The 12,946-nt window shown below is 35.0% G+C and overlaps 1 protein-coding gene across 4 annotated transcripts in view; it reads right to left on the bottom strand.

Moving 5' to 3' along the window:
• Positions 1–12,946, bottom strand: part of LOC122409390 (fasciclin-3) — a 295,426-nt gene that overhangs the window by 11,623 nt on the left and 270,857 nt on the right. For all 4 annotated transcript variants that reach the window (XM_043416911.1, XM_043416938.1, XM_043416921.1 and 1 more), the window contains exons 2-7: positions 6,451–6,777; positions 5,996–6,130; positions 5,462–5,647; positions 4,967–5,151; positions 3,649–3,790; positions 2,174–2,287 (exon numbers count right to left, since the gene is read on the bottom strand). In XM_043416911.1, the coding sequence (XP_043272846.1) occupies positions 2,174–2,287; positions 3,649–3,790; positions 4,967–5,151; positions 5,462–5,647; positions 5,996–6,130; positions 6,451–6,777 (1,089 nt within the window). The remainder of the gene's footprint in view (positions 1–2,173; positions 2,288–3,648; positions 3,791–4,966; positions 5,152–5,461; positions 5,648–5,995; positions 6,131–6,450; positions 6,778–12,946) is intronic.

Raw genomic sequence — 12,946 nt, 5'->3', positions numbered from 1 at the left:
TGGTATCGTTTACATCTTTTTATGAAAATTTTAATCGAAGTACGTTTTCGATTCGCTCGATGATGACAGTCGACATGTAATGTACTAAATATCAAACAGTAATAATAACATTCACAAGCATATGTATTGTCGCACTACTGATAAAAAGAAATTTCTGGTTCACAAACCATAACTCGGCGTCTAGTCATTTTTTTTTAATCGAATGATAATGGAAAAATGATTTTCAAGGGATAATGTGCGAGTTGGGGGTCGAGATTCAAGCGATTTATCAAATGAATTTGCTAACATGCTCGAGCAGTCGATTCGACCAAACGATACATAAACATGGAGAATATTTGAAAAAAAAGTTGTTTCCAATGACGTTTCTCGTGAATCGTGATTTTCGCTCTTGTTCTTCTTTAAAGTTGCCATTGAAAACGATAAAGCCACACTTGCCTTCGCCGATAGTTAGCGGTTGCTTGTTACAGAAATTTATTCAATTCAATGTTTCTGCTTATATTATCGTATTCATTTTTCGCCGATTTTCACACTGTCGTTATAATTCGTAGAAAATTCGGCACGTCCCCTCGTCTAGTTTCGGGATGAATTGTAGAATTAAAAAAATGCATGCTCAAAATATTATTGAAAGAATAACTGAACATGCTTCGAGTCTCTTAATCAAAGAATTTCCTGATTTCATTGACAATCCTCACTGCGTCGGATCGACAATAGCAGATGTTGGAGTCTACATATTGAGGATTAAAAATCTCTGCATGGAAGTTTTGTCGGATTCGATTTGCTGGTCTTAGTTTTCATGCATCGAGATCGTTCAATGTGATAAAATTTAAATTATCTTCACTTCTCAGTGATTGTGTTTCAATTTTTTTTGGTTTCGTAATTTTCTATATTTTTGTTCGACTTTCAGCTTATGCGCTTTAATTTTGTACTACATGTGTATGCGTATGTGTGTCTGAAGACAGGCAGCGAGAGCTAAACAACTAGAGTTGATCGAAAAACATTGATATTGAATTTTGCATCGTTTGGAAACCGAAATGTTCATCATTCACTTTTACTCTTGACATTTTTTCAAGCAATATTTTTATGCAAATGCAGTTGCTCATCGTGAAAAAAATGCCAAGAGAATTAGCAGAGGAAGAACGACGCGAAATTCGATATCGTCCAAAATACAGTTTTCCTTTGTGTAAATGTTGAGCTTTAAACAGCCAATGAGGAATCCGAAAGAAAATGCAAAAGTAGAGCAGAATTAACGGCCAATTCGTAAAGAAAAGTGAAAGGAAATGAAAATCTGATGGGCTCACTTGCTGCCTGAGGTGACTTACCCCTGGACAGTGTGTCATGCCTAGAGTACGGGAATCGGACGTTTAACGCTGCCGTATCTCCGTATTCTTTACTTGGCCCGACTTGCATGCTGTCCTATCGGTAGCGGCACAACACATAAGACATATATCGTAATATTCATAACAATCCTCTCCATATTTTTCTCATTGTTTTTCGTAACTTGTTTCATACAATTCTGACAATTATAATTAATACATGAATGAATGTTAAAACATCTCGTTGCCTTTCATGCTAGTTTGCACGTATAACTTGCTATTTTTTTTACACCCGAGCACTCGATTCATTTATCTTTCTCATTATTTTGAAGTTATCTCTCGTGAGTCTGAAAATTTCATTCACATTTTCCGCAATGTTGTATTCCTGTGACGAAAGAAATTCAACAAAATTCGTATCATTTTGGAAATAAACGAATTTTCTTGAATTCTCATTCGGTTTGTGAAAATATTATGGATCATGTTTATCTGTTTATTATTATATTTAGATTGAAGTTCGTGGATTGGTCACATTGAACCTTTTTCTTGCAGAAATTTCGATTTTTCAAGTTTAAATGTGAACAGAATTTTTCAGCTTAATGAATCATCGTGGCTCCCGTAATTCGTACAACTATAAATATTCGCGGTTTTGTATTATAAAATCGCCGTACGCTATGCCTCGAATTTAAAAAATTCAAAAAACACATACATAAAATAGAGCTCATACGAGGAACCGTTTTTGGGAAGATCGAAGGGGCGGGAACATCGGGAGTCTTTGGACGATCATGTAATAACAAATTCTTTGAAATAATGCTAGTATAATTTGTAAATTAATGGAAATATAAAGAAGCGACTTGACTCACCTGCGAAGCACCAGCGACCAGTCGCACGAGCGAAAATGATGAGGAATATAACGAGTATGAGGACCAAAACTCCAACAGCGATACCAATTATTGATCCTGCGTCCAAATCGACTCCTGTAAAAATTTCATTCATAATCATTCCGAACAAAGCAATAAATGACCGAAATCAAAGCAAAAATATCGAAATTCGATAGTACACAATGACAAAAAATATCCATTGATGGAATGCAAAGCGCTAATTTATAAACACATAATTTGTTTCTTCATTTTTGTATCTTCGTATACGAAAAAGTTTCCTAATGTCTTTTAGCCCAATTTTATTTCGTAGATCATATAAAAAGTGTAAAAAAAAATTCTACTCATTTGTGCGAAGGCTTATTGTCAGGAAATCGAAATGGTAATGAGCCAACTCGTTCGATTCATTATTTTCAAATAAAATTCTTTCGATCATTCGGTGTGCTATAATTATAAATCATTTGATTTTTTATTACTAATCATATGTTTAGTTTTATGAGAGTAAAAATAACTATAAATTTAATTCTATTTGAATTAATCTTCGTTCACACGTATTTGACGAAAATAACGATAATAAAATCTTCGCACAAGGTTTTGGTTCACGTATGTATATGAAATTTGACATTACCTAGTGCTTGCATGCGTTCGGCGAGCTTACCATAGAAGTGATTGAACGCTCCTTCGTGTGCATGCGGTGAAGGTTTAGTTAGACATTAACGAACTCACACGCACATAAGGCAATTGTGATATTGTGTTTTGCATGGTGAAAAACAGTATTAAAGTGGTTTAAAAAGCTTCATTCTTTTTCATTTACTTTTATGATTGATGGACTGATGTAAAAATAAAAAAAAAGTGAGTAACGTGAAAAATAATGTTTTTTTTTTTTTCATTTTTATTGATTTGAATATCTGTTGATAGTTTTCACATGGTTGATTGGAGAAAAAAAATTAGCTTGAACCACTCTAATTGCATGGTTAACGTGTGATATAGAGTTTTGACAATTTATTGCGCTGTGATAATTAGAGCGTCTGCAGTTGGGTTATTCATTTGTTTTTTGTTCGAGTAAAGTAGAGATGAGATGGTTAATTAATGAAGGTTATTTTTCATATAAATTTAAATTTTTTGGACGTCATACATAATTTGATGCGTGTTATGGAACTGTCGACTAAGATTATTCTGATGATTCAATTGACATTTTAGTGTATGAATAAATTCCCAACTCTGGCTCTCTGTGAAACGCGTGAATTTTCTTTTGCTTGCTACAATAACGAACACACCGAGTAAACACGATTAAATAAATTGTGAATACAGTGATTTTTTTACTTGATAATTATTTGACGAAATTGCACCGTGACTGGCAATAAATTGGGTGAGGCAAAATAAAAATGTGAAAATAAAGCACGACGCTGTGTTTTAACGACTAAAATGTGATTGGCAGTTTTATTTTGGAACATTCTTACCCGATGGTTCAACTGATGTTGACAAAATAATGACATATTTGTATGCTCCTTGGTCGTTACGTGCCTCCAATGCGTATTCCTTCTCGGTGTCGGATTTTTGAACATTGTCGATTCTCAATTCTACTCCCCACGTGCCTTTGCCCTACGGACGAACAAGAAAATATATCAATTTAGTTATTAAAATTCGATTGATTTTGAACATGTAATATGATGAGATATGGACTGCATTTTGGCGAACATTATAATATTTTTTCGAGCCTTCTTACACTTTTCAATGCAGTTCAGCCTCAAAGAGAATTACTTAACCCCTTATCACTCGATTCATCGCTTCAAGTTCTATTGAAATGGACAGATTCAAATGATTTTTCATTCGACTACTTATCAAAAGTTTAAGAACGTTTGTGACGTAAGCAAATAATTGAATGCGAAATTGGCTAAAATATTTCTGAACAGTAGAGCGAAGAAATTGAGTGAAAAAGGGAGAAAAATCAGGATAGATGGCTGCTCCGGTCTTTATCGATACAACGTAAAGTCGAAATCCAATATCGCTGCTCTTCTGGGCTCTCACGAGGATTCGTTCGTCCATGGCCTTAATTTTCTCCCATGGACTTCGGACGCGCCTCTTCCATCGTAACGCCTTTTTTATTATTTATTTTTTTTTCTTTCTTTTTTGGCTGAGCGGAGTGAATCCAACGAAAAAGGCCTGGACGAGGCCTCGGGCCACCAGTTCTTCGGAAACGTAATTCCGACTGATTCGAACGGACCGAAGCGAGCACACAGACTGCACACAAGCTTAAAAGGATGAAAAAGATAGAGGAAAGAGATAGAGAATCGTCCACGAAACGAAATCCGATGGAAACCGACCGAAATTTCTTTCCGGTCCACGTGACTTCGATTAACGCATCCCAGACTTTGAGCTTTCGTTCTCAAATACTACGTACGATATACAATGCTAATTTTATTTCTCCTCTCGGTTTCTATCTCCATCTCTTTCTTCCAGCTTTTTATCCTACTTTTTTCTGTGGTATTCTATACTCTCTTAAGTTTCACCTCTTACTCTCCTAAATTCTCGTTTCGTTTTGTGCAATTTAGATCTTTTATTTCATTTTGTCTTTTTTTCTAATACTTTCTTTTCACAACGATGCAAATTTGAACCTTTTTCTTTAAAGCGCTATTGTTTGTCTTTCAGGATACGAAAAAACGAAACATTTCTCCAAAGTATTTGTCTATTCATCAAAGTCAGTGTCGAATGGGAAAGAAAATTTTCGTAATTGCGAACATTTCATCAGTGTTGGGGAAAAAAAGTTTCATTTCATACCAGATCAACGGCAGTTGAAGTTTCGAGTCGATTGCTCTCATCAGGCCTGCCTTCGTTTATCTGTTCGCCGTTAATGTGCCAAATGAAAAGCGGACGCGGATTAGCGCGAACGGTGACATTGACGATACCCGGACGTCCGATTACGTAGCCGAATCTTTCGAGCGTTGGTTGTGGCTGAGGCGCGACTGAAAATCAAAAATACGAAAAATTATCGGATCTACTTAAATATTCATTGTTCATTTTTCTTGTTTTTCGTAGTTATGTACTTTGAATGGGGTACTTGAGTGTGACGTAATTTTAACGAATTTGCCGGATATTTTTTTCATCATTTCTGTAGGACTTAATTAGCAAAATTTTGTGTGACTTTGCCCCGTATATAGTGATAATTTTTTAGCTGAAATTTATAAACTTGATTCGTTTGTTGCCTTTCATCAAATTTACTTGACCATTGTATTATATTGAAAAACTTGTGAAAAAAGTGAGTTCAATACTAACACTCAACTTGGAGCTCTTGTTTCGTCTCTTTGGGTCGATCCAAAGCGATGTGGTGGGCGATACACCGGACCATTTTTCCATGGTCGGTCCAATCAACGCTATGAGATACGTTCAGTACCGCGATCGAACTGTTGCTTGCAGCGTAATCGTAAGTTGGTCTGCTTTCGTAAGTGAGTGGTTCGTCGTCTGAAAAATATTGCGTCAAAATGTTAATATTATTGTGCATGGAGTGTTTCATGAAAATCTTCTTAAACTCGGTTCCGAAGTTAGAATATTTTAGAATAATTTCACGTAGAAAAATAAAATTTAGATAATTTTTAACAAAAAAATTAATTTTCCATATTTTCGGTCAAATACATAATATCAAACCAGAAAAATAATTCTATTTTCATGAGCTAAACAATTGAATGAAAAATCGAACAGAGATTCAACTGAAAATACCATAACAAATTAAATCTTTTAATTTTCTAGACAATATTCAAATGAACTATAGTAATATTCATTATTTTATTTTTCTGAAGATCAAAAACATACCCAGATAAAGAGATAAATTAGCGGCAGGACGTCCTGAGCGTGCGATGCAGCTTATTTCCAATCTGTCACCGCTTATGTATATGCGGTCACCGCGTGAGCCCGGACTCAAGTAAATTTCAGGATTATTTGGAGGTTCTGGAAAAAAAATACAAACGTTTTGTTTGATTGTTGGAGTGTACAATAATTCGAGGTCTGGAAAGAATCGCAGATCATCAACATTTCTTAAAAAGTTGAAAAAAAAAATGGAGTTTGATTGTTTTATTTGTGTAAGGCTGTTGTGAATGTATTTTTTGGATTTAATGAATTTTTGAAATTTGTACATAACCAAATTTTTCATTGCCTCATTATTATTGTTCGTGTAAATGAACAGCTACATGCGATCTCATAATTTTTAAATGAAATCGTAAATTTGAAACCGAATGGTATTTAACGGAAAATAAATTTTAGAAACTCACTCGCTACGACGATTGTCACTTCCGCTTTGACTTCCTTTCTGCTGGACTCCATGTTCATCATACATTTGAATAGACCATTGTGAGATTCTTTGACTCTCGCAATTCTAGCACCGCATTGTCCCGCGTCTTTGCCAGTCCCAAAATACTCGATTCCATCCTCGGGCTTTTGATTGGGCGATAAATACATACCCTGTTCGCCTGGTATCTCCACACGGCAAATATCAATTTTTGAATCAACCGTGCAGAGTATCGTCAAACTGTCTCCCAGTCTTACGGGTGCTGTACCACTGGGAGATATCGTCACGTGCGCCTTGGACGCTGAGAAGACTGTAACAAACAGAAGAATTTTTCGTTACTTCCTTCAAGAATTATTCGTACATGATTTATGAAATTTTACAAATTCCACCGAACCTAAGATCGTTTTCTTTTTCTATTATTCTGAATAACACGAAATGAACTTGGAATATTTTCAAGTTTCGAATTACCTTGAACGTGAGTGTTTTGAGTCGTTTGACCAAGAAAAATTTCACTTTTCAAGATCAACTCAAAATGAGACGATTTTAAGTAAACGTCGATTAGGATTTATCGAGACTTTTTCATCCATCATGAATTATTTAGTATTATAAAAAAAATCTCCAACTCACTTTGTTAAACAAAGTAATTTACACATGAAAATACGGAGAAGTGCTTAAATAATGAAAATATAAAAAAAAGCATATTAAATAATGAAACTATCACTGCTACGCTCGGATTTTTTCATGAGCCAATAATCGTAAATCGAAAATTGAATAAATTTGCGAACACCAGGGATAATTAACACAATAATTTTTCGTACTACGGTCAGGCTTTGTTGGGCGTACACGAAGTTTGCAATTTGCTAACGGTGATTCATAACAGACCGGGTGTGAGAGGAAAACGAGGAACATAGATCGACGAGGAGGAGGAGGAGGAGAATACGAGTTGCGTTACTCTGGTTGACGAGAAATTTGCATACTTCAACGTAGTAGTAAAATTGGTGGTCAGGAGGTCGAGATTTTCGTTCACGAATTTAGCCAGCATCGAATGTCAATGAAATAATGATTTTTAGTATTTTCGCATAATTCTTGGATGGAGATATTTTTCGAAGGTAAACTTATGGATATTGACGTTGCAAATTAGAATGTGAAATTTTTTGTTTACCACGATTCCTCCATATGACAAATTGAAATATGAATAATCACGTAGAAAAAGACCAATAAACAAATTTTACGAATATCACGAAGAAAATTCTTCAATGAATTCAATTCAACTTTTAATTTTCTCATATTATTGATCATTTGAAATTTGCTTGGAAGAATTTTTCACGATATTCGAGATGCTCGAAGAGAATTCCGGGACTCGAATTTCATTGTGTAGAATTTTTTGCATACGCAAATGTGTACGATGATCAACGAGGAATACACTGTTTTTGGTTTCGAACAAACTCATGGCGGTGTGTGATAAAAAAAATGTAGCGAGAGAGACGAAGCAATAAAGAGATAGAAAAGGATGAGGAGAAAGAGAATTGACAAAGGGCAAAAAACAATAAAGTTGTACACACGTATGTTATGTAAAATCGAAGCTACAGATAAACTGCAAGTGTCACACTCGCTTCAATCCCTGATCCGGGGAGGACGTTTGGTACAATCAAAACACTGTGACGTATCGCGTTGATAAAAAAAAGTTCGGCCAATCAGGAAAATTAAATTGAACTCGATGCTCCGCAGTTCGGACCACTGAACCGGACTGCCATAAATGGAGACAAAAAATCTTCTCTACCTGTCTTTCACTCATCATACCTAATCGACGTTTTGTACTTTTTGTATTTATCCCGTGAACCGAAAAGCTCCCTCTGATGAACCATTATTCTATGTGTCGATCATTGGTCTCACCGCTGAGATGGGATAATTAGAGAACCCAGTAAAAAAAGGAGGTCACGTTTCGTTTTCATTCGTATTGACATTCATTTAATAATCGGGAAAACTCATTCGAAGCCAAAGTTTGCTCGTTGGCACGCTAGAAAAATTCGAGGCTTAAATTTTTCTTATAAAATTGAAAAAACTCGAAAAAAAGTGACGAGTAAAAACAACAAATGATTCTAAATATTTTTCGTTAGAAATGATAAATCAAAATGTAGTTGCGTCAATAAAAACGTTAAGAATTTTGGCTATCGTAATAGGCAACATTTTTCTGAAGACCGAATGGGTTTTCAGGCATGTAACCTCGAAAAATAGTAACTCGAAAGATTTTTTTTACAAAACCATAAATTTTGTCTATCTGATGACTCTCGAAATGTACTGCGTACAATAAAAATCGATACACGATTAGATTAGTCAGTTTACGATAAAAATTCAAATAAATCAGACTTCTGTGTCAGAAAAATGTAAATCTGTTTTAGCTGATAACTGAGAATTGCGATACCACACGCGGAAGAAAAAACTTTTAGAATGAATAATAAATATTCGAGCTCGAAAAATATTGTATATTGGAAAATATTTTTAGTGAAATTAGTTATTATGAAATGGGGACTTTGACAAATAATAATTCATGTCGTTAGCACATATTTATTAGTATGATTGACGAGAAAGTCGTCGTGGCTCTCGCGATTCCTCGATGAAAATTAATTAAATTCCACGTTAATAAGATAGCTGAGAAGAGTGTCGAGAGTCGAGAATAAATTGATTTTTGGATGTTACAGTTGGGAAATCGTCTGCACTGCCACATCGTCGTTCACTTGCTATACGAAAACATTGAGCAATTTTATCCTCATAAATTAATCGGTTTGATTTTCGAATTGGCGATTTGTTACAGGTTGGCATGACGCTTGATATCGACGTATAATTTTCCTGTTCGAAATGCACGTGGGTACGATGGGGAGGGGGCGACGGAGAAGAGAGCGAGAGATGGGGATTGGGGACAAAACCACGGCAGCATATGCTATGATTTGTGGACAGTAGCAAACGATATCTGTGTTACGAAAAGCCCGTTTAAAATGATGCGAAAATCATATTTAACGATTTATATGTTTCGATGAAATTTAAATTAAATCCAATATTTTGTATCACCTGTATTCGTACATTTTTTACTTTATCAATAATTTAACACTGCGAAATATAAATTTTGAATTTTAACATCGCCACGAGGCTTGTGGCCACTTTGGGTAAAAAATTGGCTCCCATTTTTTGGGTTTTTTTAAACAAGCATTTTATTACGACATCGTATCAATCATTGTTTATATTTTTCGCTGAATTTCTATTGAAACCGCGAAATTTTACTCAGGCTACGTTTCCCATAAGAGGATGCGACGGAACGTATCAGTTTTTATTTTGTTTAAAATTTCGTTTGCTTTGACCCTTAAAAAAGAATTGAAAAAAAAAAAAAATATCATTTTCACTGTCATATTCCTGGTCGATTACGTAACAGGAATTAATCATCTGTACACAATTTTGCATAAACTTTGTATTCCCTTTAAGCTGGAACATCTTTATTAGAGCTTTACTGCGAAACGACAAACACTCTAACGTAACCACGTCGCGAGTGTCATCTCAGCGCGTTCGCCTCAATCTCTTCTCGATCCCCCAACTCTATGCGTCGTTGCCTTCGTAAACGATTTTCTTTGCCAATGATGACGTTGGAATCGAGTTATGTAAACTGGATTTTCTATATAGAATAACTATTGATGATGTTCGTGGCCATCGGCCACGAACTCATGCAGCATGTGCTATACACACGCAAGCCTAGCGACGTGTGTGTACATTAATTTTTTTCAACCATGGAAAATCGAATTCAGCCCTCGACTGTACAAAATCTCGTGTTTGCAATTTTGGGAAAATGAAATTCTTGTTACGCTAAAAATTATTGAAACATTTTTTCTTGACGGTTGTTTTTTCCAATTGAGAATTCAATTATTTTCGATCGCGTAGTTCACTTACTATTGATTCTCATTGTCCACTTACTGTCCAAACCATTGCTAATGCAAAGCTATTGTTAAGTAGGACTGCGTGCGTAAACCCACATTCTCTTTTCTGAAGGACCAACGTTTGTTTGCCGGTGATTCATGGGCAGCATTGAATAAAATAGAATTAAAGCCATACAGCGAATTTAATGGAGATACCCGAGTCGAGTTTGAGTCATTTATAGTCTTGTTTAATTATTGTACCGTAACCAATTAACAAGTATAAATACACGAAAACAAAGTTAAGGCATGCATCAAAATATCACATTTATCAATTAATTATCAATCTAGCTTTGTTTGCTCAACATTTTCGTTTACATACGTAACTCTGTTTGTCCAAGCAAATCGAGTTGTACCGCAGTTATTTAGTTTTTTTTTTTATGATATGCAATTTATACCGGGATTTGTAATAACGATCAATTTTTCATATTGTAAAAATAAATTATTCTTTCTGAATTTTCTCCTCGACAATAAAAGCTAGGAATTCGTGTTCGGATCATTGAAATTATTTATAGTGAGGAAAAATTATAGTTTGATCGTCAAAGCTGCTCGATTATTCGGAAGCTTCGATCCAATCCAGTAGACCGATTTGATACATGGAAATAATGACAGTTACGATGGAACTGTCCGATGAACTCGATTCGTGTGAAAACTCTGATACCCTCCATTTGGCACGTGTAACAAAACGCATTGGGAATTCATGCGCTCCGTCCCTATGCTGACAGTTGATTGCTGTGATCAATATTTGAGTCAATACTATTCAAATTGCTGTTATTTCCTATCATAATGGACAAAATAAATAATTAGTAGTAAAATTTTGGAATTTCGATGAGATTTATCAATCTCATTCTTTCCAAAGTTCCAGACACTTCGTAAAGTAACAAAATAAACTGCACATGAAGTCTGCAAGTTCGCAGACCAAAATGAAAATTTGGCCTCTTTATTGATAATGATTCGAAGCGATTCTCAAGTTGTATTCAATGAATCACTTGAAGCCTCGTATTGTGTCACTTGGAAATTGTAAACTGGATCAATCCCAAATAAAAATTTATAGCAATGACAAAAAAATATTCAACAGAAAGGAAGTAATTATAGTTTCAATCAATTTTTGTTGATTTTTGTAATAATTTTTAAAAATTTAATAAATCCCAAATAAAACAATGTCGTAATGACAAAAAATATTCAACTGAAAAAAAAATAATTATCGTTGTAATCGAACAAGTTACAGTGCACCTCGTTATATAATTTATAACACAGCTTCATTCTCGAATGCTTCAATTAAATTGTTTCTCTTCGTTATTTGATTTCACACCAATTACAGTATTGAACAGTAACGAATGAATTATTTAATATTTCGAGGTTTCTGAAATTCCATTGTAGGTAGATTTATTTCATCAGAAGGAACGACAATCGATTTGTTTCCGTAGATTTTTTTGTTATCATTCGAATAACCAAGAGTAATTCGCGAGCTAATTGGAGTACAATTTTGCCATGTCCATCTCCTGAATTTTGAATGATTCAAAGCTGATTTTTAATTCCATTTAAACGAATAACCGATGGGTTCGATTAGTAAGGAGGGGAATGTTGCACTTTTTTTTTTAGTAGCGACCTTTATTGGAGGCGCCATAATTCGAGCGTAACACTGCTCGCTTTTCCGGGTCTATTGATACTCGCCGATTTGATGCGCTCTCGTACGTGATGCTCGCATAAAAACAGTCATTGAACCTACTCATTGTTTTCGAACGAGAAAAGGGAAACGATTGCCAAATTACATGGATACGTTGTAAGTTGACAAAGTATGTGTCAAGCTTTGTCAATTGTAAAGGCATAACGTCGATACTTTTGGGGCCCGAATTTCGCAACTCGAGTCGCTTCAATTGTGAAAACTCGAATTACGTGGTTAAGTCAATAAATCATTAACAGAACGTCGAAAATGTTTGTTCATGGTATAAATAATCAAATTGCCGAGTCAAAAGCCGTTGGATCTTGCTCAACCAGCCCCCCGAAACAACGTGTGTTTAAATGCAACAATTGTCGAAGCTTTACCATTTAATAATTATACGATCCCCAGGTTAATCAAAATAGCAAAAACTCTCGGTACGATCAGTGTTTTTTCATTCGAGCTTAATTAATGTCAATAAAATTCTCGAACTTATTGAAATTCGTGATGACACAGTTTTGCGTAGAATAGAATAGAAGCTTCGCGTTTAAAGATCTTCCAACTTTAAGGTATTCCTTTCGCATGAGCGTATTTTTTTGTGGGCACTTGAAATTTGAACTGATTCCTAACCTCTGAGAAGTCACAGTTGTATGGGAAAAGCTTCTGCTTCCGACATTTTTCTAACTTCTATCGTTAATATTTCTTTTAAGCACTCGGTAACCGTTCTATTTTAGTTGACAGTTAGACAGTTTGCATCAGGAATTGAGAATTATTCAGGATACGAATTATTGAATAGAAATTTGGCGATGGTGGAATCTCCATAAACTCCCGTACAAATTTTACGATTATTCAATTTTTAATTC

Source organism: Venturia canescens, chromosome 1 (genome assembly GCF_019457755.1).
Source record: "Venturia canescens isolate UGA chromosome 1, ASM1945775v1, whole genome shotgun sequence".
NCBI classification, from domain to species: Eukaryota; Metazoa; Arthropoda; class Insecta; order Hymenoptera; family Ichneumonidae; genus Venturia; species Venturia canescens.
The sequence above is the reverse complement of the archived record's forward strand: the minus strand, read 5'-3'. Positions and strand labels throughout refer to the sequence as shown.